Here is a 26,169-nt window from a genome sequence, read left to right as displayed (position 1 = left end):
AGGAGCAACTAAAACAATTATTGTATTATTTTAAACAAAATTTTTTCATGAATTGATTAAGTGATTAATTTACTGATCTTTGCTGCTCTGGTAGTAAGTGAAAATCAACAAACCTGATACACTAATTGATATTTGTGTTCACTTGTTGCTTGGAGTGTGCCATATTGTATTGTTTAAGATAATCGTTCATTATAAAAGGATGAAAAAAATAATCCTATCATTATAAGGGTAATATTGCAACTTGCTGACGTAATGATGTCATACTGTTTCGCTGTGTAATAATATAATGTACGTTGCATACATAACTTCCACACAGCAACAGCATGAATGGCTGAAAGCAGCTCTATTTTTCTCACTCTGGGTTACTGTTGAATTTTACAAACTAAAGAACTAAGAGATGATTTTTGTTTGGTTTTTAATGAATATTCGAAGGCAAACCGTTCCGTTTATGCTGACATGTGAAAAACTGTATGTTTTTTTAAAAATTTTAATAACATATTTTTCAGTATTTAGTTATATCAACAAAAATATAATTGTTACAGAAATAGCCTGAAATATTGTATTATTATTTTAGGGCCATATCACCCACTCCTACTTGGGGCAGTGCAACAAGCCTTAAAGACATTATGGCGCATTCATGAGCAACTAGGAAGTGGGAAAGTTCTGACCTCAGAGTAGCAAATTATACCTTGAATGCCTGTCCATCTCAGAATATCCCACAAAGGAAGTCGATGATCTTTGAGAGGTTTGACGTTACGAGACACGGCAGCGTTTGTGGTGGAAGGAAGAAATGTGCTTGCTTAGAAAATAAGGTGAAATAGTCAGACTTGGTGAGCCTAAACTTCCTAGTTTGCTATCTGTGTTAAATAGCCTTACATAAAGGTTTGAAAAAAATGTAGTGCACACGTAATATTGATCTCCTGAGCTCCATTTGGTCCCTGTGTTGGTTTTTCTGGATGATGATGAGGTTGTTCATCACTTTTCTGTATTGTGACAGCAGAAATGGAGCAGATTTCCTGAGTCTTGTGGGTTCCCAAATGGAAACTTTACAAATTCAAAGCTACCAAGGCTTCCTGAATGCACTCATTTTCTCAATTCATAAAACTGTAATGGCTAACGTGTTGGCAAACAATTGCTTACTTACACATCCAGTGAAGATGGAAGAATATTAACATTCACATGAAGTTGTATTTCTGGCAACCTGATGAATAATTATTAATATATTAATCTATCCACAGCAGAGGAAGACAGCTAAATGATCAACTATATGTCCTTAAGTTAACTGCTGTCTTTGTCTGGGCAGGTAGTGCACAGTTAGAGTTCCAGAGCATTTTTTTTTGTTTGGCTTAAACTGCTCTAAAATGGGACGGAAGTCGCTCATACTGATGGACGGACAGAGGTTATTACCAGCTGCAGCTATGGGCCATTTTCACTGAATTAGCTCTGATTTAGCTGACCAACCCTCCCTTAGATACCCAGCACCAAACAACAAACAAAGATAGCAACCAAAAGTAAACACACTGGAGCATTTAGTAGTTAAGGAGTCAGCTATAACTTTCAGGAGGTGGTGGAGAACAAAGCAGATCTAAAAGTAGAGTTAATATTAGACGTAGAGTAGATGTCAATAAAGTATAATGTTGCTCTGTTCATTCCATGTTTGCGTATATGTTAGCTGACAGGTGCTAATAGGTTATATTGTGTTTAGAGCTTGTTGCACTGCCCCAAGTGGCCAAAAAGTCTTAAATGCTGCTTTAAGATATTACATTGTTTTGCATAACGATATGCATTCACACACTGCAAAGCTATAACCTGTAATTTGTTCTTCTCTTTACAGTGTCCAGGGACATGAAACTCAATCCACAGCAAGCTCCGTTGTATGTAAGTACCACCAATCACAGTGGAACCTGTAGGGAAGCTGCTTCTACACGACACACCGTACGTTCATCCACACAGGTGTGACCACTTTTCTCTGGGTTGTGTAGGTGTGGTGCAGAGTGTGCCTGGATGTTGGTCTGTTGAACCTGTCGGGGCGGGACAACCTTGACCTTTATCAACATCATTAGTTTGATGACCTCATGTAATTCCTGGAACAGCTCTGCCTGACTTCAACCAGGGAACAAGTCTAAATGAACTCGAATAACTGAAAACAACTGTGTGGGTGTTTAGGACCAGATAGTGGAGAGCACAACTTCAGACTGCATGCTGTTTAATTTAATAAACATTTAGAAGAGTTTGCACTGTGCACTACTTACTGTCCTCTGTTGTGTATTTAGTAATCATGTTTTTCATGTTGACAGACTGGCAATAACAAAAATAGACCCACGTAATTGATTAGGAAATGACTATCATGGGACACAAGCAAGACTTCTCATAAGACAACATAAAAATGTTCCTCACTGCATTATTATTATTCATTACACTTCAGTGTGGCGTCTTCAGCCAGGGTAAAACCGATACCATTTTGGCAGTACCATAGCTTGGTGTTGTGGAGCTTCGGAGTCAATGCATGTAGCTACCATAGCTACCCCTCAATGCACAACCATAATGAGGATTGTATTTTTTGATCATTATTACCAAACAAAGCTAAAGATTTTGATTCAAAACCATCCATGTTTAACCACATGGATGGATTTCAGGGTTCTTGGATGTGTGGGCAACAGGGTGAGCGTGGCGTCCCTGAGATTCTTTGCCTGCTGACGTTTTTCATTTGTTGGGGGTCTCTCTTGTGTCTTATTTCAGGGTGTCTTCTCAACTGATGGTAATGCCTCCTGGGTGGGTGGTCCTCTCACCAGTGCAGCCACATGAGGTGGTTCAGGTGGAGGAGGTGCAGCTCATTGCTGAGGTCCTCTCAGATTGCTGAACTACCCACCGTGTCAACCGCAGAGGTTATCGCTGTAATTGTAATTCTCTGGCTGCATTCTTTATGACAAACCCAAAGCTTGTTACTCTGGGGTCAACTTGGAAATGGAAAGCTTTCCATTGTAGCTCGTATTCCTGATCGTCTGCACCCGTTGCCCCAAATGTGCATTCAGTTTCATGATCCTTTTACCTGTATTTTAATTCCCCCTTCAGTTGGAAAGCCATTTTTCTTCCACAAATACACCATGTCCCTTTCTTATAATGACCATATACAGCTCATTTATAACTCTGAGTTGCTGTTAGACCTCAAACCTCGCTGGGCTTTTTTCAGTCTAATATTTTGACGTTTGAATTGAAATATAATTTCACATTACTTAAAATGATCCTGAAATGTCGTCAGGGCTCTTCTATTATTTGATACATAGTTAGTGAGGTGTGTGTGTGTGTGTGTGTGTGTGTGTGTGTGTGTGTGTGTGTGTGTGTGTGTGTGTGTGTGTGTGTGTGTGTGTGTGTGTGTGTGTGTGTGTGTTTGGGGACGTTTCTGAGTGAGTGTCTTAGTGGTTGTACTGGTCCCCTACCACTAGCAGGTGTGGAAGGCACACAGGAAATGAGATAAGTCAGAGAAGTTCAAGTGTGTGTGTGTCTGTGTCTTAAGGCTGAACTGGCTCACACATTAACCACCCGGACAACCTTATCTGTGATTTACAGTCAGACTCCTCGGTGGAACCAGGCGGGCAGTCAGGCCTCATTAAACATCAGATTTTAGACACTTATCACAGCAGTTCACAGTGAGATAGCTCATCGGGGTTAAGTAGTCAGCCTATAATTGTATCTTTAAAAAAACAAAAACAGTTAATGGACACCATCCACAGCGAGTACAAATGGCAGCCCCAGTTTGTAAGTGTGAATTTTTTAATCAGTGACTGCAGAAACAACCAGTTTTAAGGAGGCCGAAGGTCAAGGCCTCAGTGTTCTTGCAATATCACTTTGGCCAAAGAAGGATTTTTAACAAGCAAGTGATTGGTAAAGACATTGAATGTATTTTCGAGGGCAATGGGAGAGGGTCATTTGATTTGTTGTGCAGAGGGTAACTTGTGGAAGCGCTTTACGAAATGAGTTTTCCTCCAATAACAGCAAGAGACTCTGTTGTTCTGGCTTCGAGTAAACATGCTATTTTCATTCTTGGCATTTAGCAGACAATGTTTTCCTGGGCGGCTTGCAATTCCATGAGCAGGTAGGGGCTCGGTCTGTAACACAGAACGCATGACTGTGGGCATGGCAACAGTTCAATAGCTGAACCTGTGAACACTCTGCTAGGTGATGGTCTCCAAGGATGCTCCACAGGTCAGCAGCCTTTGTAAATTGGGGATATGTGTAGCTTAATTTGCTCTGCCAATATTACATATTTGTGCAATGTCTGAACAAGAGCTCTTTTAAATATTGGGAACAAAAGCAGAAACATTACTGGGTAAGATGGGTAAAAGTTTGCAGTATTCTGCTTCTGACATTGACCTTGGCTTTACTCTTGAGGTAAAATATGTGAATGACAGCAGGGATGAATCACATTGTCAAGCATTGTCAAGTCTAGTCATGAACCTTTAACTTTATGTCAGGCCAGCTTCTGGCATGTTGTCTATAGGACAACATATATGATCATTTATTGTTATTATCACGATTTCCATGCAACAGGAATTTGGGGAGGAAGTTAAAGGTGGTTTGATGGACACCGGACTTTCACTGGAAAAGCTGATGTTTTAGGTTATGAGAGAGCAGTTTCTGACATAATGTAAAGTATTTAACTTACGTAACCTACCTCAAATAATTGACATGATCTACGTAACGTTACTTGCGTAAAATTATTTTGAACCTTTGACTGTATTTAAAAGTGGACGTAGCCTCGGGGCCTGATAAATGATGCAGAAGTGCCTCCGGCTCCCATTCATCTTCTCATCAAATTTTAAGACAATAAAAGTTTTCAACAATTTATTTCGGTTTTGCGAGCTAGAGTCGCTCCTTCTTAATATTTTTCTGGCGGTCCATCTGAAAATAATCCTGTGATTAACGTAGAAAATCGGCTTCCAAAAGCCATGTTTCTGGGAGGACTTGTCTGTTTGATTGACAGGCCTGTGATGCAATCAGGTTATGGCTATAAGTGGGTGGGACGTAGTATCGGCGGGTTTCCAATCAGACCGAGTCAGATCCACCGCTCGCTCCTCCCCAGCTCGTCCAAATTAGGTCACTTTGGCTACAAACCACTCTGAACTAGCAAGATGGCGCCGGACAAAATCCCAATTTGAGGCATCGTAACGGCCGTTCACAAACCAACGGGTGACGTCACTTTTGGTTGCTGCTTGATTTGAACCCAATGCATGATCTTTTCCTAACCCTAATCAAGTAGCGTTTAAGTTTAACCCTAACCACGTTACAAAAAAAGCGACACTGACACGGTATCCTCTAGTGGACGATGGTGTATTACATGCTTTGGTGTGATACGGGGTTGCAGAGGTTGGTGTGTTGCATCTAAGTAAAATATTATGAGAAAAGTCTAGAATTTAAGTGCCATGTGATGTCTTGGCAATTAGTTTGGGTGATGAAATGGAGCAAATCTGCAGCTTGTGTTTCCTATAGTAAGAAACCTAGCCAGGGGGGCTGGACAATAATGTAAAAGAAGTTCTGAAGTCATCATTAAAAGCAGCATTTCATAACAGTATGTGTGACTGCTTCAGACCAGCCGCTACCTTACCTGGGTGGATGAAACCAGTAACAGCAGCAGCATGTGTGGAAAAGGCTACACTGACACAAGCATGTTCAAAAAGAGGGGGTTGGCTTCATAGCCTCCTGCTGGGCTTTTGATGTTTCTTAAAAGCTGCCTGTTCCCCATTGAAGCTCCGTGATTAGCAGGTCAATACCTCAGCAGGTCACTTTGTTAAGTACTTAGAGCCAGCAGAGAGCACAGTCATATGGTGTGGCAGGAAGACAGCACATGTCGCACCGCTTTAAAACCGACACTTTGCTCGTCTGAATTAAGTTGGACACACGAGAACCTCTGAGACTTTTCTGCACTTGAGTTATTGTTGTTATTGAATTTAATGTCAGCAGTGTTCGTTGCCGTGTCTGTGCTTGTTTGCATGTTTTGCAGAGGTCGCTGTGTGCAGCTGTGTCTCCTGCGGTCTCCAGCACATGTTTCACATCTCTGTTTCTCTTCCCCTCCTGCCAACACACATTTGCCTCCAAAAGGACCGACAATGATCTTCTTCAGTTGATTTTCTATTCGACTCTAGATTCTTCTTCCCAAATTAGTTTCAATTCAAACACCCCTGTCATGTAGGGGTGTTTTTTATTTAATCTGTTTTCAGGTGTTTTTAAACATTTTTTTTTTTTAAGTCCAGTGTTTATAGATAGATATATGAACAAAATGACAAAACTGCTGGGTTCTTGCGAGAAATCTGAGCAGCTATTGTGTCACAATGAGGTGATTTGCCTTCAGCAAGCAGCGGAGAGAAAAAAAAACATTATTCCCTTTTGCTTCTCTTTTGTTCGTAGTTAAAATGTGGAATTTATTTCACACTAATACGTTTTCATTTTCACATGGAGCACAAACGCACAAATCCGCCGAGGTACCAACCCATTCAGCAGCACCAAACCCTAATTTCTAATCTGGGCTCGGGATGAGATGAGTTTTTAATGGAGAAAATGTCATGCCTGCTGGCTTCCACCCATCTACAACTCATTTACTTCAGTGGCTCTGCTGTGCTTGTTAAAGACGATACTCTCCGTGCATAGCAAAGCCTGCATCAGTCAATGTATTCAGTCCTCGCTCTCAGAGGCTTACTGCAGGCTGTTTCTCTGCCAGTGGCCTCTGGGCTATGTGGTTCCTCCCCCCTTCACATTGTTCTGCTGCAGCAGTGATTTGCCAAACAGAGACCTGCCGATCCCGAGGCTGCTGGTTAGCCTCGCTGATGTCTACCTGCTGATCTCCGCTGTGAGGAACAAGGCCCCGAGGCTACCACTTTATAAGAGAAGGAGGAAGCACCTTTAACCCTGTTAAGCTCCGGCAACCACGTCAGTCTGCTCGGGGTTGGACCAGGCCGGTGAAAGGATTGCCACACTGGTCAGATTAAGTGGGATGAAATGTCCCATTATCCCTCCTCTGTGTCAACAAGCTGCAGTCCCTCAGTGGAAAACAGCTAATTTTGAACAATATCCCTATTTTTTGTAGCCTCTCCTCCTCCTCCTCAGTCTGTCCTCAGATGACACCACATCACTCCCCACAATGCTCAGCCACAATTTAGCCAATTGTCACTTTAGAAATATAGCGGACTGCACATAATTGTATTTTGAGTGTTTGCACATTGGCAGGACACATATTTTCAAGTAAGCACTATATAGCAGACAAAATACACGAACAGTGGAGATTTTACAGCTGAAATCTCAAAGCCCCGTCGAGGTTACTGTTGCTCCACCTGCATGGTGTACAGTGATAACAGTGACATGTCCATATGTCAAAATCTGGATGCTAACTAAGACAACATGAGCTCAACCAGTTGAAAATGCTGCGATACCGTACTAAAGGCCCGAGGCAAAACGTCTGTATCCTCACCAGCTGATGATCCATGTAGAATATAACATATGTTTTTTTTTACTGCAGTCAGGATCTATTTTGTCCTCGCAATACAAGTGTATGAAAGGACGAGGCCGTTACTATGTTATAACATACAGTAACCCTGCTTGGTTACATATTTGTGTTTTGTGCCGACCTTTTGTCTCCCCCTTCTGCCAGTTAAAGTAATCACAAAGACCCTGTCAACACGTGCTTGTGTCATTTGCTCCGTTGTAGCCGTCTCCGTTGCTGCTTTTGCGGCTGTAAAACGATGAATTAATGGTACATTAATGAAATGAATGATTCCTCAAATCCAGTAAACTGTTCGACTGTGCTAAGAACTCTGGTAGCATCATGGTGTATGCAGTAGTTGTGGCCAGGTTGTTTTTTGTCGTGCACTATTGTAGAAGGTATGATAGCTAGCAAGCTAAGCTACAGATACAGACACAGCACATTATAGCAGACAAACACACCGTTTAATACATTAAAAAAAAAAAAAAAAAAAAAATTGTCTGTGATTGTGATTATTATTATTTCATTATTTTCATTTGACATGGATATCAAAGGTTTGGGTTTGTTGTTTTGTTTCATCGTTCTCTCCTCTGTGGTCGGACTCTGACTGAGCTCGCACACTGAGTCAGCAGAAAGTCCAGCTGCTCCTCTGTGTTTCATCATTGTCTGCTGCCTCCTTTCTTGTTTGTTAATGATGTGATGTGGAACTTGTATATTAATGCTTATATTATTTATATATATGTATTCACGTTTTATTTGCCGTAAACAACTGTGGTGCAGAGAAGACTGGCGGCCTCCACACACCATCGTTCACTGCTGAGATGTGTTTTCCAGTTTGTAACTAGATCCAGTTGTGAAGGAGGGTATTTGACACCCGGCATCTCAACCTGTCTTAAATGCACCTAACATGACCAACTGTGATCACTGTCTGGATAGCATTCGATTGTATCTGTGGCTAAACAGGTTCATTTACACATTTATACTGTTAGAGAAAATGTTGTTAAATTTGGTTTACTACTTTTTGCATTGTTTGTGGACTTCAGAAAGCTTATTTGTTAGAGATCAGGGTTTGTCATGCTGTACACACATTTTCTAGTCTGCATTTCTGTTTTGACAAGTATCTGTAGGTGAATGTATTTCTTGTTAAATCACACCTGAATGCAATCTAACCTATATAGTTAGAGCCAGCTACCAAATAAATAAATAAATAGTAATAAATAAATATGTATTTATGTAAAACAAAATAAATAGTAATATATATGACAAGCATCTGTGGATGGATGTATTTCTTGTTAAATCACACCTGCATGCAATTTAACCTATATAGTTAGAGCTAGCTACCAAATAAATAAATAGTAATATATATATACATATATATTTATTTATTTACTTTTAGAACAAAATGGTGTATTGCACCAGCCACTGTCGGGGAGTAACTAGTTACATGTATTTGAATTACAACATGAATATAATTGTAATCAGTGACAGTTACGTAGTACAAAGTTAGAGATGAATTACAGCTACTATTGAAAATGTTGGTGATTACAAAGGTGTTACTTCTGAATATTTTCTTTTCAGTAAAAAGCTTACGTAGAATATAATTTTTCCATCTTTTCTCTAATCAAGAATGTCTTCTGTTTACATCTATAGAGGCTCCATTCATTCAGCAGGATGCACTCAAATTGAGTCTTGTTTTTGATTGGTTCGCTTTGAATTCACACAGCGTGTCATCTGTCAATCAAAATCAGTGACCGAGCCCTGTTGATGGCTCTATCATCACTTAGCATGGAGTTGACCTGAATGTAGACTTGGTTTGAGGTTCTGGGAACATTTTCTTTTTGTTTTTTTTTACTGCAGTCACTTGTGTTCTACATACTTGTGATTTGTTTTCGTAGTTTGTGCTTTAAAATCAAAACTTTCTCACCTTCAATCAAGTTATACGGAAGAACTCTGAATAACAGTTTGACAGTGTTGAGTTCTGTCGGGAGGTTTACACTGACTAGTGTTCATTTATTTTTTAGGACTTTATCTCTAGCCAGTTTAAAACTTATGTTAGAAAAGTAATCAAAAGTATCCTTCCCAACACTGACCACAGCACACAAGTCAGATTTACTATAATCAGTCATTTCCTCCATTTGAATGTGATTCATTAATAGTAGATTCACATTCATTTTGGTACGATTCTAAATATCTGTTTTTTTCTCTTTGTTAATCTCACTTTCTATCTGTTCCTTTTTTTCTGCCCTCCTTCCCCCCTCTGTCCGCCCACCTCTGCAGGGTCTTTGTGTTATCACGGTGCAGCTCGCTGCAGAAGAGCTGGCTGCCGATGACGAGGGCGTGGACTACTTCCTGCTGTTTGCTGGCAGCACACAGAGGCACCTGACCAGCACCCTACGGAGCAGTCATGACACCTTGCAGGCGCTGTGTCCCGGTAAGACATCCCCACCCACAGTGCCTTGCAGCTTTCCTCTCACCTCAAATGAACCTGTGGGAGAGCAGCTCCACCTAAAGCATTTAAGATGTGTTCAATTTAATTGTGCTGTTGTGTTTGTCCATGATGACTGACGGTACAGTACTTGTTGCAGATATCTTTAAATAAAAGATTTTATATACTCAGTTGCCTCTTTAGCACCTCTACAATCTATTGTAATTCATTATATTGTTAGTATTTACTTACATGAGGGAGACCAAATATAAGAGACACCTCAATATAATGCGTTCCAATTACCCCACCGCTAACGATGACCACTAATGCTAAACCTTTATCATCATAAAGTAGACTTTATGTCTGTGTATGCTGCAGGTCAGTGAAATACTGGACAAGATAGAGTCAAAATACAGTCAATAAGTGCTCCAAAAGAAGTATACTTCTCTCGCTATTGTGTGCTGTAAGCAAAATTAATATGAAAATATGTTGACGCATGCCAGAATAGTTTGGACTTTTTCAAAACAATAATTGAATTTAAGAGGAGGGCGGTGTTGTTCCTCCCCAACATCACTCAGAAAGCATCGGGAGAAACTCACGAGTTTTAGTTCCTGTGGAAGAAAGTTAAAAGTAAAAAAAAAACTATTAATCATCCACTACCACTGTCCTCATTTTAAAACTATTTGTTGTGTTTTGCAGAGAGAGAAATCCCCTCACTTTAGCTTCTCTGGAGTCTGGCTCATTCATCACTGCTCCTGGAGCTTAGCCCACTTCTACTCGCAAAATTGAACATATTTAGCCGCCGCTGTTTCTCGGAGATACTTCCCTCTGAGGTGAATGAATGAGCAGCAACAGGCAGCGCCGAGATGAAGGGTCAAAGGTTACTGAGTATCAAACGTGGATGTTAGAAAAATGCAGGATATAATACCATCTTCAGAAACATATTGTAAACTCATTATTTTCCTCAAGTGTCTACCAGACAGGAAAAAACGGCAGAACATGATAAACTGTGTTACTTTGTTAAGCGCTCGACTGCATTGCAGTCGTCTGAGATGGGGTTGGGGTGGGGAGGTGGGATGAGGTGTTACTCTGCTAACAGATTAGCTCTGCTTCACTGCGTCCTCCATCAGCCCGCTCTGAGCTCCAAAGTACCGAGCTTGTGACTGACCAGAAGGTCAGACAGAATTCCCTGGTGTCCTGGGAAAATGGCTGCAGGCTCACTCCATCACTGCTTTGGCTCGGATCGAGACGCCCCCGAGCTCGGCATTGGAGCCATTTCTGGAGTTGCTCGGTGGCCGTCTGATTGCGTTTCTGGAGACATGCAAAACTGACACGCAGTTCCATGGCGGGAGGCTTGGTAAATGAATGGGTCTGACCCGATAGGAGTTTTGTCGCAGATGCGGAGGACGCCACGGGCGCTCAGCTCTGCTTGATTTCTGTGTGGAAAGAAGAATGAGTACACAACGTTTGACTCGGCATTTAGGAAGGAAGTAAATTAATGCAGAATGCCATGTAATGCCCATTAAATTAGAAGCAGAGCGTCTGTCAGCGCTGCGTGTGTTTACAAAGCGGCAGCCTTCAGTCCCCGCTCGGAGTAATTTGACACCGGCCATGTGTGCCGACTAGAGTCCGCTTTGTTCATTCTTTCTGTTGTGACAGCTGAAAAGTCATTTGCATAAACTTTCATTTAACTGATAACATGTTGTGCTGTTAATTTGTAGCTGGTCGTGTTTGATTTGTGACTGAGTGGGTATTAGTCAGATAAATTGAACACATGTTTCATTAATTGAAATAATATTCTGATTTATTTGTATTAATTAGCGGTGCAAGTCTGCCATCTATTGTAGATGACTACTGCACATTGTACTGTGTACACCAACTTAGTTCATCAATTGATAATCAAATATTTGACTTTATAATTAGATTAATCGAATAAACCCACTTTATGGTACTTAACTAAAATGTCAACTTCACCTTCCGGCCCTCAGTTTCTGTATGTTTTTGTAGAAAAAGCTCACGTGTTGCTAAGAACATGAACGTCTGACTCCTTAGTAACTCTGTTCATGTGTCCCAGGAAGCCATGACAGTGTGACAAGGAATCTGCATGCACGACACACGGTCCCTGAAATTGAAGCAGTCTGCTATTTAATGAAATTATTCATCGAGTTAATCATAAATTTAAAATTTCCACCTGGTATTTTCCTGCTGAGACTTGTCAAATTGTCAGCTGGTGAAAACAGGTTTATGAATCAGATTAGTTTGGGTGCAAAAAACCTGTGAAATTTTCAAATGCAGCAAATGGGCTCTACTTTGTCATTATCTACTTTGGTTTTGAGATCTTTTGCCTCCTAATGATTATTTTTTTATGTTATCGGGTTGTCTGTCCATGTCTGTCAATGAACGTGAAGTCTTGGCAGTGACTTGTCTGAATTCTCCAAATTTGGCTGAAACATTCACTGAGACTCAAGTATGAACTGATTAGGTTTTGGGAGTCAAAGTTCAAGGTCACCGTCAACCCATGTCCATCCCCCAAGGATGAACTGATCACTATATGGTCACTGTGACTTCACAAAATACTTTAGTGGGCATATTTTTCACAAATGCCCAATAGGACAAAAGTGATTGCATTTTATATCCAAAAGGTCAAAGGTCAACTTCACAGTGACCTCAAAAACACATTTCTTTCCACTGTTCAACACCATAACTCAGGAACAGACGGGAAGATTGTGACCATATTTCACATTTGGTCGGATGCTGAATTGATGACACTAATCTTGGGTGTCCACCTTGAAACTGTGCTGATTTTATAGATCTTATGTGCTGTCGCGGGGAAAATGTGGGTGAAGCATCCACCTTTTAGAATTTGTAGCTTCTTTGCAGCAACATCCATATTTTAAACATTGTCTACTGTCATTGCTGCAACTTTGTGTTCAATCAAAATCTCTGGACAAATTCCTTCAAAGTCCTCACCACATGTATGAGTGTGGACAGACGTGGTTGTAAACTGGAAGTAGACTAGTTGGTGTACAACCGTGAAGCTGTCATTCTAGTTTTCACATTTAATATCAGTTCTTTTATTTGCCATTGTTGTTAAACGTTCTCACCTTACTCGCTGCATCTAGCTACCAACTGTTAATGCTTATACATCACATAGCAAACTGCTTGCTACTAATGCGCACACAGGCTGATAATACAGAATATAACCTGCTTATCACTGTGAAAAATGCTGTAAACGGTTTAGTCCTCTACACGTCACCTCCTTTGTCTCCTTCTACTCTCTTCTCACCCTTTCTGATTGTGTCCCTCCTTGTTTTGTCTTGTAGCTCATGACTGCTGTGAGGCGGTGCTGGTCACCTTGTGTTCAGTCACACGAGGCATCCCCGAGGACCTCGAGGACCCAGAGTACCATCTGGGTCGCGTGGCTCCATTGGCCGAGCACCGATTCAGCTTTGTGCAGGATTTGGCTTTTGACATGGCCCAGTTCCTGGTGAGCAGCAAGACGACTCATTTCCATTTTCCAGACTGACACTTGTCACGGACCAGGAGAAAAGTGGTTACCAATGGTTACAAGGACTATAACAATGTGGGCAGAGTGACAATGAAACAAAAGACTGCAGTGTTATTGTTTCTTCCCTGACAGGGCTAATGCCTGACAGTCTTTGGTATTCAATTCATGAATTCTTTTCACCACAATTTATCAACCTAGAGCAATTTAATATTGAGTTTTCTTTGCCGAGGAGGAGGACAAGATAAAATAACTTTTTTGCACTTAAAATTAAAGCCTCTAATGGAACATTTTTCACTTTTCAAATCTGAGCTTGATTTGTTTTTTGTGAACACGGCGCATCCCCAAATTGAGCCGAGTGGTGATACACGCATGTGGATGTGATTTCCCATGTTGAAATCTTTCATCATTCATAGGCATTTGGTTAATGCTCTTAGGCTGAGCATCTTAAAATGAGTTATTTCATTTGACTGAGCCTCGGTTCCTCCTCTGTAAAACATGACTCATCTCTGCAATTGCCCTCGACACAGGTGAGCACAGCGGGCCGGGCCGACGGCCTGGACGGGGCGCTGCTGCTGGACGAGTGTCAGATCCCCCTGCAGGAGTGTGAGCGTCTGGACGAGAACCTGGCGCTGGCCCTCCACCACCTCGTCCTGCCTCCCAGATGGAGCCTACTGGGGAACAAACTAACCAGCAGAACTGGTGAGAGTCGGAGGGCAGCGGACTGTTTGTAACGTGTAATTTCCTGACAGTGAAATGCAAGCGAGTCAGACATTAAGTCTCTGCACCGATGCAGAAACATACGCACAAATTACAGCTGCATAGCACACAATGACACACATGGCACTTCTGTTTGTCTTGAAGTCAAACAGATATCAATAAAACTTTAAGACTGATCACGGAAAGCATTGTGTTGCAGCATTTTCAAAACAGCTCCCCTTGACTAAAGAGAGACACGATAATTAGTGCAGAGAAGGGCATGTAAGTAACATACAGTTTCCTGTTTCTGTGTGTGTACTGTATGTGAGTGCTTTGCAGTGTGTCGGTGGAAGTGATCCCAGTTCTTGTTCTACCTTCGTACACAAATCTGGCGGTTGGATACATTTAACACATTTTACAGTACGACAGTGGGGGCGCTGATGTTTGGGTTAATGGCCACACCCACACTGGAAGACGACCTGTCTGTGTGAATGTTGAAGTTATCAAGTTTCTCGTCTGAAACTGGTTATGAAACATCTTTTGGGGAAGACATGACATTAAAGTACGGCTTCAGTTCGACCTATACAGTCTCTAAAAATGAATTAGCGAACTAATCTTTCCATTAAGTACTTTGTATGTTTTATATCACTAAACTCTTAGTTCTCTCTTCAAATTGGAAACACGTGATTCAGTGAAAGTGGATTTTTGATCAGCTAATAAAGTACCAGGCAGCGGCTCACTTCTGCACACGGATTGGCTTTTATTTTTTTAAGTGGTTTCTGTTTGGTCTTTTGCCGGCACACCATTTTGGATGTGATCAAAACATGAGCAGAGGCTTGTGGCATCGACCCCCCTTCCCCGAACATGTCAGTTTGTTGAAAGGGTGCTTATGCATGTAGCTGCTGTAGGCTATGCAATAGCTGACATGCATCCCCTCAGAAATGTAAACACAAGACAAGGCTACAGCTGTGACAGAGAGATCCTACAGAGGCCGGATGATACTGGCTGATATGTGTTTAGAAAAACCTAAAGATCCACCATTTTTTTTTTTTGTGTGGCGGTTTGGAAAAAACATTTACAGATTTGACACCCAACCTGTTTAGACCATGTGGCAACCCATCGTCACCCACTGGTTAGTAAACTGCCATTTCGAAGCCTTGAGTATGTCATTTTTGCTGTCGCCATCATGGTTTATTGAAGCCAGAAGTGATCTTATTCGGAGGCACTGGGGAGGAGCAAAGGGTGAATCTCACCGAAAATCGAATGACACTCTGGCCGCCCACCTATGCTGGAAACCTGACTGCACCTCAGCCTGTCAATCAAACCAGTCAATCGACTGAATGAAAAAAAAAAAAAAAAAATTGTATTTCATGAGAGAAGTTGATGGTTTTGAATGACAATCTATTGGAGCCAGAAGTTTTTTGGAGCCAGCCCCTCGTGGTTCTCAGTGGTATTACACTTTGAGGCACTTCCACATTGGCTTCACTTTTCAGACCCGGAGACCACATCCAATTTTACATACAGTTTGGTCCGGACAGCATGTATTAAGTACCGAGAGACCCAAACCCGGCCCTGATTACAATTGTGGATATCAAATCCAAGAACTGTAGTCAAACTCCAGCTCAGATTGGAGGAGCAGCTAAAATGAAAATGTTGGAGGTACCAAAGAAATGTATCGGCATCAGCAACAAAACTGTAACCATCATTTTTACTCGACACGTGAATGAACATACATTTTCTCTACTTGACATTGAGGCCAGGCGCATCTTTTTTCCATGACAGTAACATGATGATGTCAGTGTGGTCTGTGTATATTTACAGGCTCTAAAACCCCTCTCCGTGTGGACTTACAGTGTATCTAAGTCTGGTATTAGTCTGGACAAACAGAGCCGAGTGTCTCTGTGCTGCAGCTCAGGCAGACAGAAGTTTGGGTTGTGAGAAACAGCTACGTCGGTGCAAACAAATGAACACTTTTATTAAAATCAAAGCGCCGATTTTCTCCAGCCATTGACTCTGATGACTTTAATCAGTTAAAGGAAACCAAATGAGCTGATGTGGATGATAAACTCAGCGAGGTAATTGCTCTCTGTGAAACAGCGTAAACAAGACTTTTGGGAGCAGTCAGAGCGTTGTCTCTGCCTCCGGCTATTGCTAAGATAATAGCTTGTGGTTTAACTTGGATTTGGATATTAGACCAAACCAGCAGAACCAGCAGGATTTTAGACATAACTTACAAAAAAATGAGCTGACAACACTGAAGTAGAGTATAGTGGGGATTGAAAGCCTCATGGAAATGTTTTATTCATTATTGGTTTTGAGTCTGAAAAGAGAAGTCATCAAATCAAATTTCCAGCAACGACCTCCCTTCTGATTAGATAAGATCCACTTGTTACAGTGAAAAATAGCCTTTTATCAAGATGGACACACACACACACACACACACACACACACACACACACACACACACACACACACACACACACACACACACACACACACACACACACACACACACACACACACACACACACACACACACACACACACACACACACACACACACACACACACACACACACACAGGCTCCTTTGCATCGAAGTCAGTTGTCATGATGTTGATGTGGAAGGCGCCTTCCAGCTGTGGTGAGTGATGTGCGCTCTAATAAGCTGTGCTTCACAATATGTCAGCGCTTCAATACAAGACGCTGAGCTGCAGTGAACTGCGGGGAGGGAAGACGAGTGCAACTGCGCTCTCCATTTATCAGATCTGTCAGATGATGGATAGCAGCGGAGGTATAGGTGGAGGTGACGGCGGTTTATCTCAGCCATCCTTCACGCCGTGCGCCCGCAGCAGTCACTGAGCTCACCATAGCCGGCCATTTATCGTCGTCTGGGAAATTCTCTTCTCCTGGAAAAACTATGCATGCAATTAAAAATGGCTGACAATTCCCAAATGATTCACCTGTTTCGGACAGGTGACTACATTCAGCGTGAACTGATCTGGAGTCTATGGGTTGTTGGTCAGTAACATTTCAGTAGGTGACTTAATGATTTGCAGCCTTAAGAAAAACAAACGATAAAAACCACTCAAGTCTACTATTGTCAACTAGCAGAAGCATTTATATAATTTATTGGTTGTTTATTTATATAATTCATAAATACAACTGAGAGTCTTAAGCCAGACTCGCACCTCTGTGAGGCAAACAAAAAGTTCAGAGATAGCAATATCTTTCACGAGTCAGTACTCCAAGTTCATTCGCTTTATCAACATTAACACCTGACTTACATGCGTTTCTGTGACCACTCGTATGAAAAGTATTCCTTCCCCTTGTGTGATGCTCATCACTGCTGCGCTCCATTAATGCACAACAGGAAGGTGTGTTAACATGCTGATCCTTCTATAGATGAAATGGTTACCATGTTAGCCATCTTAGTTTAGCATTTTATAACGTAAACATTTGCTAGTTATGACTAGACATAAAGCTCAGCTAAGGTTGATGGGAATGTTATTTTATCTTTTGACTCATGTATTGCACACAAATTACATTTTCGACCTGATGATGGCGCTAGATGAAAACCAGATAATAATGTCATGGCAAGCTTTTCAATAGTTGTCAACAGATTTCTCTCAATTCCACATGGTGATTATGGAGAAAGAGTCAGGGATTAATCCTCTGTGATTCACAGCAATCCATCCAATAGTTTTTTTTAGATGTTTCAGTCTAGATCAGTGTGGTGGACCAACTGACAGACTGATATTGCCATCCTAAGAGCTGCACCAATAAAAAAAAAAACTTTCAAAAAACAACAAAAAAAAAACAAAAAACAATTTTTATTTGCTCCTTAAATGTGAGGATTTGCAGCTTTCTTTGTTTTATGCCATTTTAGATTGAATATCTTTGGGTTTTGAATGTTGGACAAAGGTAGCAAATTGTCACTTTGGCTTCAAGAATTGTTAGGTTTTTTGGGTTTTGTTTCCTGACTAACAATCATGCTGAATAATTTGACTAGAAGAAACAAGAATAACACATAAATAGCAAATGTAACTAGCAACCAGCTAGCTCAGGTCTCTACCCAGAGGCAGTGAAGCTGCTCTGTTGGCTCACAGTGCCCAAACATTCTGTTAAACCACTTTGAGTCGGTGCTTCGAGTACCACAGCAGGTAGCTCTAACTGCGTGTACATCCCAGCTGACTTTCGTAGCATGAAAATTACATGGCTGTTATGGCAGCCAGTTTTGAGGAGCCACCAACAAACCCAGCAGCAAAGTGTTTCCTGCTGCTGTTTGGCACCTCGCATTCCAGTCCGGCCAAGTGGAGCATTAAATTTGACCAATTAGCTTGAGGTTCATCAGGGCGGGCTGGTTCAGACTGGCCCGTGGTAAATGGACTGAAACCTTTCATCAGCAGACACCATCAGCATTATAAATGTCTCCTAATGATTATTGTGGAGCTGTTCTGCTGCAGTTTTCACTTGTTTTTTCTTCACTCTTCATAAACTGATCATATCCTGATGTTGAAATCTGCACAGGGCAGAGTTAGATAGTCCGAAAAGAAATCAAAAGAGGATTTGCAATGTAGAATTGCTTGTCTGTGTCTTAATGAAAAAAAAAAAACATTTTTCCCGTTTGCTCAAGTTAATATATGGTTTTGTTTATGGGCACTGCAGCTAGAAAATCCTCTGCTCATAGGCAGTGACAAATGAAAGCTAGAGAATAAATATCGAGTTAGATTCTGCCGCTATAAATAATTACAGTCCAGCTGGTTTCATAAACATCCTATGTGCAGTTTACTGACTCTGCATTACGAGACATCTGGGCACTGAGGCCCATATTGAACCAGCAAGTTTGCAATGTTGTCTTGTGTTTTAATTTGTCAGGTTTTACTTATTAATTTTTTTTTTATTTCTCCAATGTTCTGTATATCCTGCTTTTCATTGTGAATTTATCATTTATTGCCCTCCAGGATTTGATTTCCTTCTCATTTAAACAAGGCATTATTATATCAGCCAGCCCTATTTAAATGAACAATAAATGGTGCGGTAAAAGAGATTAATATTAGCAGAAAAGTTAGGGAGAGTCCTGTAGACCCAGAGATGTTTTCATAATATTTTTTAGCAAACACAGAGGGATATTTAATTACACAGATTCAGCTTGAGATGAGGAGATCTCTGGAATAGCCAACAGGCACTCAGCCTGGCTTTAACGCTGGAGGGAGCCTTGCGGGCAACCTGTTGCTTTGGCAGGGAGATGGAGGTGTGTGTGTGTGTGTGTGTGTGTGTGTGTGTGTGTGTGTGTGTGTGTGTGTGTGTGTGTGTGTGTGTGTGTGTCCATGAATCTCAGTTATTGTCTTTGTGAATGTGTGAAGGGGGAGGGTTTCTGTGTTTGATGGCGTTATTAGGAGTTGGGCTGATATATCGGGCCAATAATGGACTTAATTTAAAAACGGGAGTGTGAAGCACTTGTTTGCAGCTCACCTCTGCTGAATGAAGTGGTGCAGTTTGATTTAGTCAGTGGCATTATTATTGTTGCTCTCATTTCTTTGTTTTATTATCACATGCTGCTGCTTTGGAGCCTTTTCCACACTCACTGAACATCAAAAACTTCATTTATTCTGTAATTTCATGCACAAAAAAGAGGCCGGTTTAAAGTTAGTTAAAATACCATCATTGATCATCTGTTGAGGACAGAGACAAGCTGTGGTTTGATCAGTCTGTAAATGTGTAAAGGTCTTTTGTTTGTTTGGTCACTGTGGATCCTGTAATGGTTTAATTAGGCAGCACTGTGGTGTTGCCAAGCTGCCGCCAAGTGATGGTATGTCGGCTAGTACACCACAAATTGGCTGCCTGGGCTACTGCACTCTTCTGTCGTTCTCTCTTTTTTTGTTCCCTCAGTATTTATTTCGGTATCTGTTCTTCGTCTCTTCCTCAGACCTGAACCCTCAGGAAACTCTGCTGCATTTCTCAGCACGTCGAGGTCTCCAACGGGTTACGCACTTCCTGCTGCAGCAGCCAGGAGCCCGAGAAGCCCTGCGATTGGCCAACAGACAAGGCCACACCCCGTCCGCTGTTGCGGATTTACGAGGACACAGATGCATCCATGAGCTCCTTATAACGTGAGTCATTTGTACAGTTAAAGGAAAGTTGTTTTCAAGTTTTGTGTAATTCAAGTCAAAGTTATTTAAAATGCTCTTTCTCAGACAGTTTGTCCATGATATCCTCACATGGCATCAGTGATATTAGCTCTGAGTTTCAGCACCTATGAAGCCTGTTTTAACTACATAGCACATTTAAATCCTGCAAAAGTTCTGCACAACATTGAAAACAACAATTGACTTGAAACATGTAATCCATTAAACACCAGATGAGCAGTAAAACTAAATGGAAAACAACATTAAGCCAAAACAACACATGATCAATAAATAATGCTCAAGATAAAATAGAAATACAATTAAATACGGCTTAATCTCAAAATGTCATTAAAAGTAGAAGTTTTGACTCATAATGTGAACACTGGTAGTGAAGCTGTTGATGTGGGAGGCTGTTCCAAAGTGTCAGAGCTGCCACTGAGAAAATGAACATTGCCCTCTTCCCTGTGCAAACAGTCGTATGTCAATATATCAGAGGAGTGGTTCCTCCTTCTTCTATAGCAATGTTATTTGTCTGTTGTCTTCAGCAGAACAATAGAAGTATTCAAAGAACATCACCACGAAGCCTCGCACTCTCAGTTGCAGTCGGATAGCTGAGGGCAAATTGAAAAGTTGTGGGCTGCCAGTATTGTTCCCAGGGAATCCAGAGTGATGGGAAACTATTCTGCAACACAAAGCCTCGGTTCAGTGTCCGCTGACCTGTTGTTACACCTTTCCAAACACACCGCAGCGCTGTCTCTGCAGACTTTAATGGCAAGGCTATATATGTGTTTTGTTAGGAGTTGTCAGATATTATCCCTAATAATGCCTCTTTTCTGAATGACTAGTGAGGTCAAATCCTTTATAGTGAAACATTAAATGGCAGAGGCAAAAAAACAGTTTTTTTAGCAAATGGTCTGACACACAACTCAAAGAGGAAATGGACTCCTTTTATGTCTTCATAGCACTCTGCTCATTTGTTGCTGAACAGTTTTCATTTAACTCAAAATGAAGATGCCACAAGCTGAAAGACAACCAGCACTTAGCGAGCTTCCCTGTTGCCAAGCGCGCGCTGAAGCTGCTTTACAACCTCCATCGCTCTCTTTATGTGTCGGTAATTACATTTCCCTCATGAAAAGTGAAGTCACTCGCAGCCTGGCTGGTGACCTCAGCCACCGGGCCTCGCAGCTAGAGCAACCCACCCACGATTACGCAAACAGTGTTTCCCCTGTACAGCACTATCTTTATGGGGAATAAAACACAGCACATACCTTCAACACTTGACACAAAAGAGGGAGAGAAGGTTTCTTGGAAAGCTTATCAACTAGAAGTGGTACTTAGGTTTGGTGTGTCTTACTACTGGGAAGGAAAGTATCATTTCTGTTGGACTGCCCACAGCGTCTGGAACTTCTTAACATTTTCTAGCTACTTAACTACTTGGCAGAATCTTTATAGGTTGCTTATAAACATGCTAGAATACACTAACATTGCAACCTCAGTATTTGACTGCTGTTTTTTTTTTTTTTTTTTTCTGATCTGGTGTTTTAAAATTAAGCAAAGCTTTGTGGATTTTTGAAGAAAAAGTTGTGGACCCGCTGACATCACTGTTAAAAACCTCTTGAAAGCAGTTCTGTGCTGCGTTAGCCAATCACGCCGCACACCCTTCGGGATGATCTAAGTGTTTATTCTTCGACAGGGCTGAGACGAACGCAGAGACGGACAAAGGGACGGAGACGTTCCTGCCGGATTCCACGGACGCTCGGGTATTTTGCCACCTTCCCAGGCTGAACACGCACTCTCTGACGCTGAGCATCCACCCTGGCCGCGACACGCCGACCCTTCAGGAGAGCGTGGGGCAGCTGCTGCACATGATATGCCATCTTCATGCCAAGGTGAGTCATTCCACCTTGCCCTCTTTCGCACGGTAGGTATCTCTGCTCGTGTTGGCTTCGTCCAGGAGCTCAGCTGCTGCTCAACATTGTTGGATTGTTTGTCTTTTCACTGCCCTGGTTTTTTTTAACCTTCAAGCTTTGTTTGTATAACCAGTGGAACACCTTATGCAATCACACAGTTGGCTCTTGATAAGAAGCAGAGAACAGCTCTTTTGGGTTCTCTGAAGGGAAAGCCAACTCTTATCCTCCTCTTTTTCTGTATTCTGCAGGGAGTTTCTGTACTGGAGCTGCAGTTTGATTCTCTGCACACCGCTGCTGAATGTTGTGAAGGTGTACAAACGGAGGTAACCTGTCTGGAGCGACTCCAGCAACCTGCTACGGCGTCAGAGTGCCCGGATACAACAACTGAAGGGAGACGGGTAGAAAACTGCCCAGTGGAAAGCAGCGACACTGTTGACTGTGGGCACAGTGAGACTGGGAATGCAGAGAAAGACCGGAGTTCGCCTGTGAGTACTCCAACATCAGAAGTACACCCCCAGGAGCATGGCCTCGGCCCCCCAGAGGACAGGGTGTGTCCCAGTTCAAACTCTGGGAGAGATTACTGCCGAACGGAGGAGGAGGAGGGAAGGGAGCAGCCTGGTGTTTCCACCCGGAGTTTGAGTCCGTGTGATAGGGGTGAAGGAGCACAGAGTGAGGCTGAAGGGGAAAGCGTCAATGTGGGAATCCTCCCAGCAGCGGGCTGTGGTAAACAGGCAGAGGAAACTGATAGAGGAGAGGCTGTGATCCGGGAAGGACAGGAGGCCGAGGAGGGAGAAGACAGATTTGAGCAGGAAGCCGAGGACAGCGCAGCCAGGAGGAGGGAGGAGGAGGAGGAAGAGGAGGAGAAGGAGGAGGAGAAGGACGAGGAGAAGGAGGAGGAGGAGGAGGAGGAGGAGACCAACTCAGAGTCAACAGACCTAATAACGGCCAGCGGGGACACGAAAGCTTCAGTCATGGGCCAGTCTCCGTCATCCGAGGTTTCAGACACTTCCGACTCTGAAATTAAGGACTGCTCTCGGAAAGGAGATGATGTCGGGAAAGAAGAAATGAAACTTGGCCAGGAGCTCTGTGACGGACTCTGTTCAGACGACGAGAAGGTAGACATTGAAGGGTTAACAAACCCCGTATCAACCCCAAGGGACCTCCCCAACCCATCGCTGATAGACTGCGGTGATGTAATCGAGGAGCCTGAATCTGCTGTTCCACCTCTCTTGATAGAAGGCCTCCATGAGGGGGAACCTCCTCCAGACATAAACAGCCCCGAACAAAACCAGGAAACAGCTGGTAGGGATTACGCTGCAGAGCAGCAGAGGGGCTCGGCTCCAGAAACTGGTTGTCATTCTGGGAATTCTACTGGAGCAGTGAGCGGTGAAGACGGAGCTGAACCTTCTGGAGACGGTATTGAAAGCACCAGTTTGCCTATGGATGAACCTGACAATGCAGCTGATAATCTGACTAATGGCAGCTCCGCGGTCGATACACAGACTGATTCGTGTAACTGTGAGCTATCACCTGAAAAGATGCCCTCTGAAAGCCTCGCTGACGGTGATCCCGGCACGGCACAGGGCCTCTCCAGTGATGACGATTGCAGTTTCAGATCAGTTGGAAGCTCTATGACTGAAATATTCCACAACACTCAGGAAAGTGGCACAATGGAGGATCGGGACTCTCTTCAAACCGAGTTAGCAGAACTGACCTCAACAGAATTAGAGTTTGAGGATGCAGATGATCTAAAACCCGTTGAAACTATGGACGCAGGGCTCTCCTTGGAGCCTGACGCTGTCAGTGCAGACTGCGACCAGGATGGCACTGAGCCCGGATCACAACTGTCACCCGGCCTCCAGACAATGGAGGCTTTGAACCCTGAGGGAACAGAGAAACTCGGCCCAGAACCTTCCACAGAGGATCTGTCGTTAGACCCAGAGAGCGAGGACGCCCCAACAGGGAAGGTCGATGAAAGTGAAACAGGAGAACCCAACAGTGCGGACCTGAATGTAGAGATTGAACAGTCTGCATCCGAGTTGGCCAGTAGCGGTCTATGTGATCCATCTGTCGCAGAAGAGAGCAAAGACACACACCCAGTTGAGGAAGAGGATGTTCAGCGGATAGAAGCCAGTGATAAATCTGAGAGTGGAGACCTTCAGTTAGACCTACAGCAGGTTAATTCAGAGATGACAGCAAGCGAGAGGTCACCTGATGCGTCCCCATCCCAGGATGTCATTTCAAACAGTGCAGATGGAAATTCTCTGGAAGTAGAACCGCCTTCTCCAAACAGCGAAGCCGCCGCAGAACCTCACAGTGAAGATTCGACAACTGAAACTCCAAAAACTCCTGACGCGGTGGACGGAGCCTCGGAGAGCTGCGGCAGTGCGAATCAAGGTGGGTAAACACGGATTAATCCCGGTCGCTGATCAGGTGTACTCCACTTTCACACACTCGTACATCACCGGGCAATATGTTTGTCAAAGTCTTATTCCTAAGAAAATATGCTGCATCAGATTCAGTCCTCCTCTGGTGATTAATGGCAACAGCTCTGCAAAGTTAAATGCCATGTAGCTCGCCGTAATTGGGCTCGCAGAGGTTTTTAGCTTTTGTGTGACATCTTGTTGTGATATATTGCTGTTGTCACGACATGTTTTGCTCACTATTTATGCTTTTTTGGGGGCTAACTGTCCTTTAATGAGGATTTTAGCATTGAGTCATTAGTAGGCTGTAATTATTCTATTTCTAAAAATATGTCATTTCAAAACACTTTGCCGAAAGTTTGACATTGGCAGTTATTTTGCCACGTCACTTCATGCTGAAAAACTGGGATGCGTTGTGACATGTTATGTAAATACTGAGCCTGTTTGTATCTCTGATACCTTAGGCCACGATTAGTCTGATGCTCTTCATATTCATATGTTCAGTGTTGGTCTATCTTACATGCACTCATGCACATTCTGGCTCCAGTATAAGTCAGCAGTCACATTGCCAGTGCATGTGACCAAAGTCTCAGATGCAGCGCTAGAAGGCTGGGTTCTGTAGAACAAACACACTCAAGGCAGCTGATGAGAGCACGAAGCAGGAAGTGAGACCTGCTCTTGAAGTGAACCTCAAGCACTCCTCTGTTGGCAATTTTCACTCATCAGAAATAATTGTGCTGGACCCAAGTCCAATAAAGAGAGGTCAAGGGCGAGGTTACTGCTGTGCGTCACATGGAGAGCGGGGTGTCATTATGAATCAGGGGATGTATTTACAGCACGACAGAGGAGGAGCATCAGGTAACATCATGGAAGATCACAGACGAGCTTTGTGCTGTTTCAAAGTTTGACTAAAAAGCCGTGAATATTTCATCTGATTCTCCGTGAGGCTTTAAAAACAAAACAGTCAGTTCTTCTTTTTTCATGGAGCGACTTTTCCACTTCCTCTAACATCCATCAAGTCATGTTGACTTACATAATTATACCAAGACAGAAATCCCCTCTAATCCACCTCATAATTATATAGTACCAAAAAACTTAGACCATTATGTCTCTGTTTTTAATCATCAAAGAGTGATTAACTCTTTTACATTCACATGGTGATTGTCCCTGTGGGAAATTTGCCTTTCAGGAAACTTTTAATCGTAAATAAAAACAGACACAAGCTGCTACTTCACTGTTGTATAGAGGCTGTAACTCATCAATGTATCTGCAGATCACAAGTTCTGCCATTGGACTGATTGCCTTGTGTTGTGCGTGCTGTCTCCAGAGGTGGATGTCTTCCGGTCTGAAGACGCTGGCAGTGAAGCAGGGGAGGAAGAAAATGGCCCAACAGAGGGAACGGATGTCCCCACGGTACGTTTTAAGTCTCTACTGTAGCTGTCAGCTGTCGCGCTGTGCCTTGTTGTCGATGTGGGTTTGATTAACATGAGCCGAAGATGAGTCACTGTTCAATGCTCTGAAACAGCCAAAGTGACTTTTGGCAGGAAGATGTTCTGAACAAACATGCAGCCAAGGTCAATACTGGTTGCAGACTAATAAATATGCATAA

At 42.7% G+C, this 26,169-nt stretch overlaps 1 protein-coding gene across 1 annotated transcript in view; it reads left to right on the top strand.

Moving 5' to 3' along the window:
• LOC138616194 (A-kinase anchor protein 13) overlaps window positions 1-26,169 on the top strand; it is a 102,106-nt gene that overhangs the window by 16,690 nt on the left and 59,247 nt on the right. The window contains exons 2-9 of the mRNA XM_069690333.1: window positions 1,835-1,878; window positions 9,749-9,902; window positions 13,220-13,383; window positions 13,932-14,103; window positions 20,029-20,212; window positions 21,921-22,116; window positions 22,386-24,534; window positions 25,888-25,973. Coding sequence (XP_069546434.1) covers window positions 1,846-1,878; window positions 9,749-9,902; window positions 13,220-13,383; window positions 13,932-14,103; window positions 20,029-20,212; window positions 21,921-22,116; window positions 22,386-24,534; window positions 25,888-25,973 — 3,138 coding nt within the window. The 5' untranslated portion in view covers window positions 1,835-1,845. The remainder of the gene's footprint in view (window positions 1-1,834; window positions 1,879-9,748; window positions 9,903-13,219; window positions 13,384-13,931; window positions 14,104-20,028; window positions 20,213-21,920; window positions 22,117-22,385; window positions 24,535-25,887; window positions 25,974-26,169) is intronic.

The sequence above is a fragment of the Brachyistius frenatus genome, unplaced genomic scaffold, assembly GCF_029030835.1.
Source record: "Brachyistius frenatus isolate BFR_SWC_R1_liver_20210118 unplaced genomic scaffold, ASM2903083v1 Contig_9, whole genome shotgun sequence".
NCBI classification, from domain to species: Eukaryota; Metazoa; Chordata; class Actinopteri; family Embiotocidae; genus Brachyistius; species Brachyistius frenatus.
This window is presented reverse-complemented; position numbering and strand designations above follow the sequence as displayed.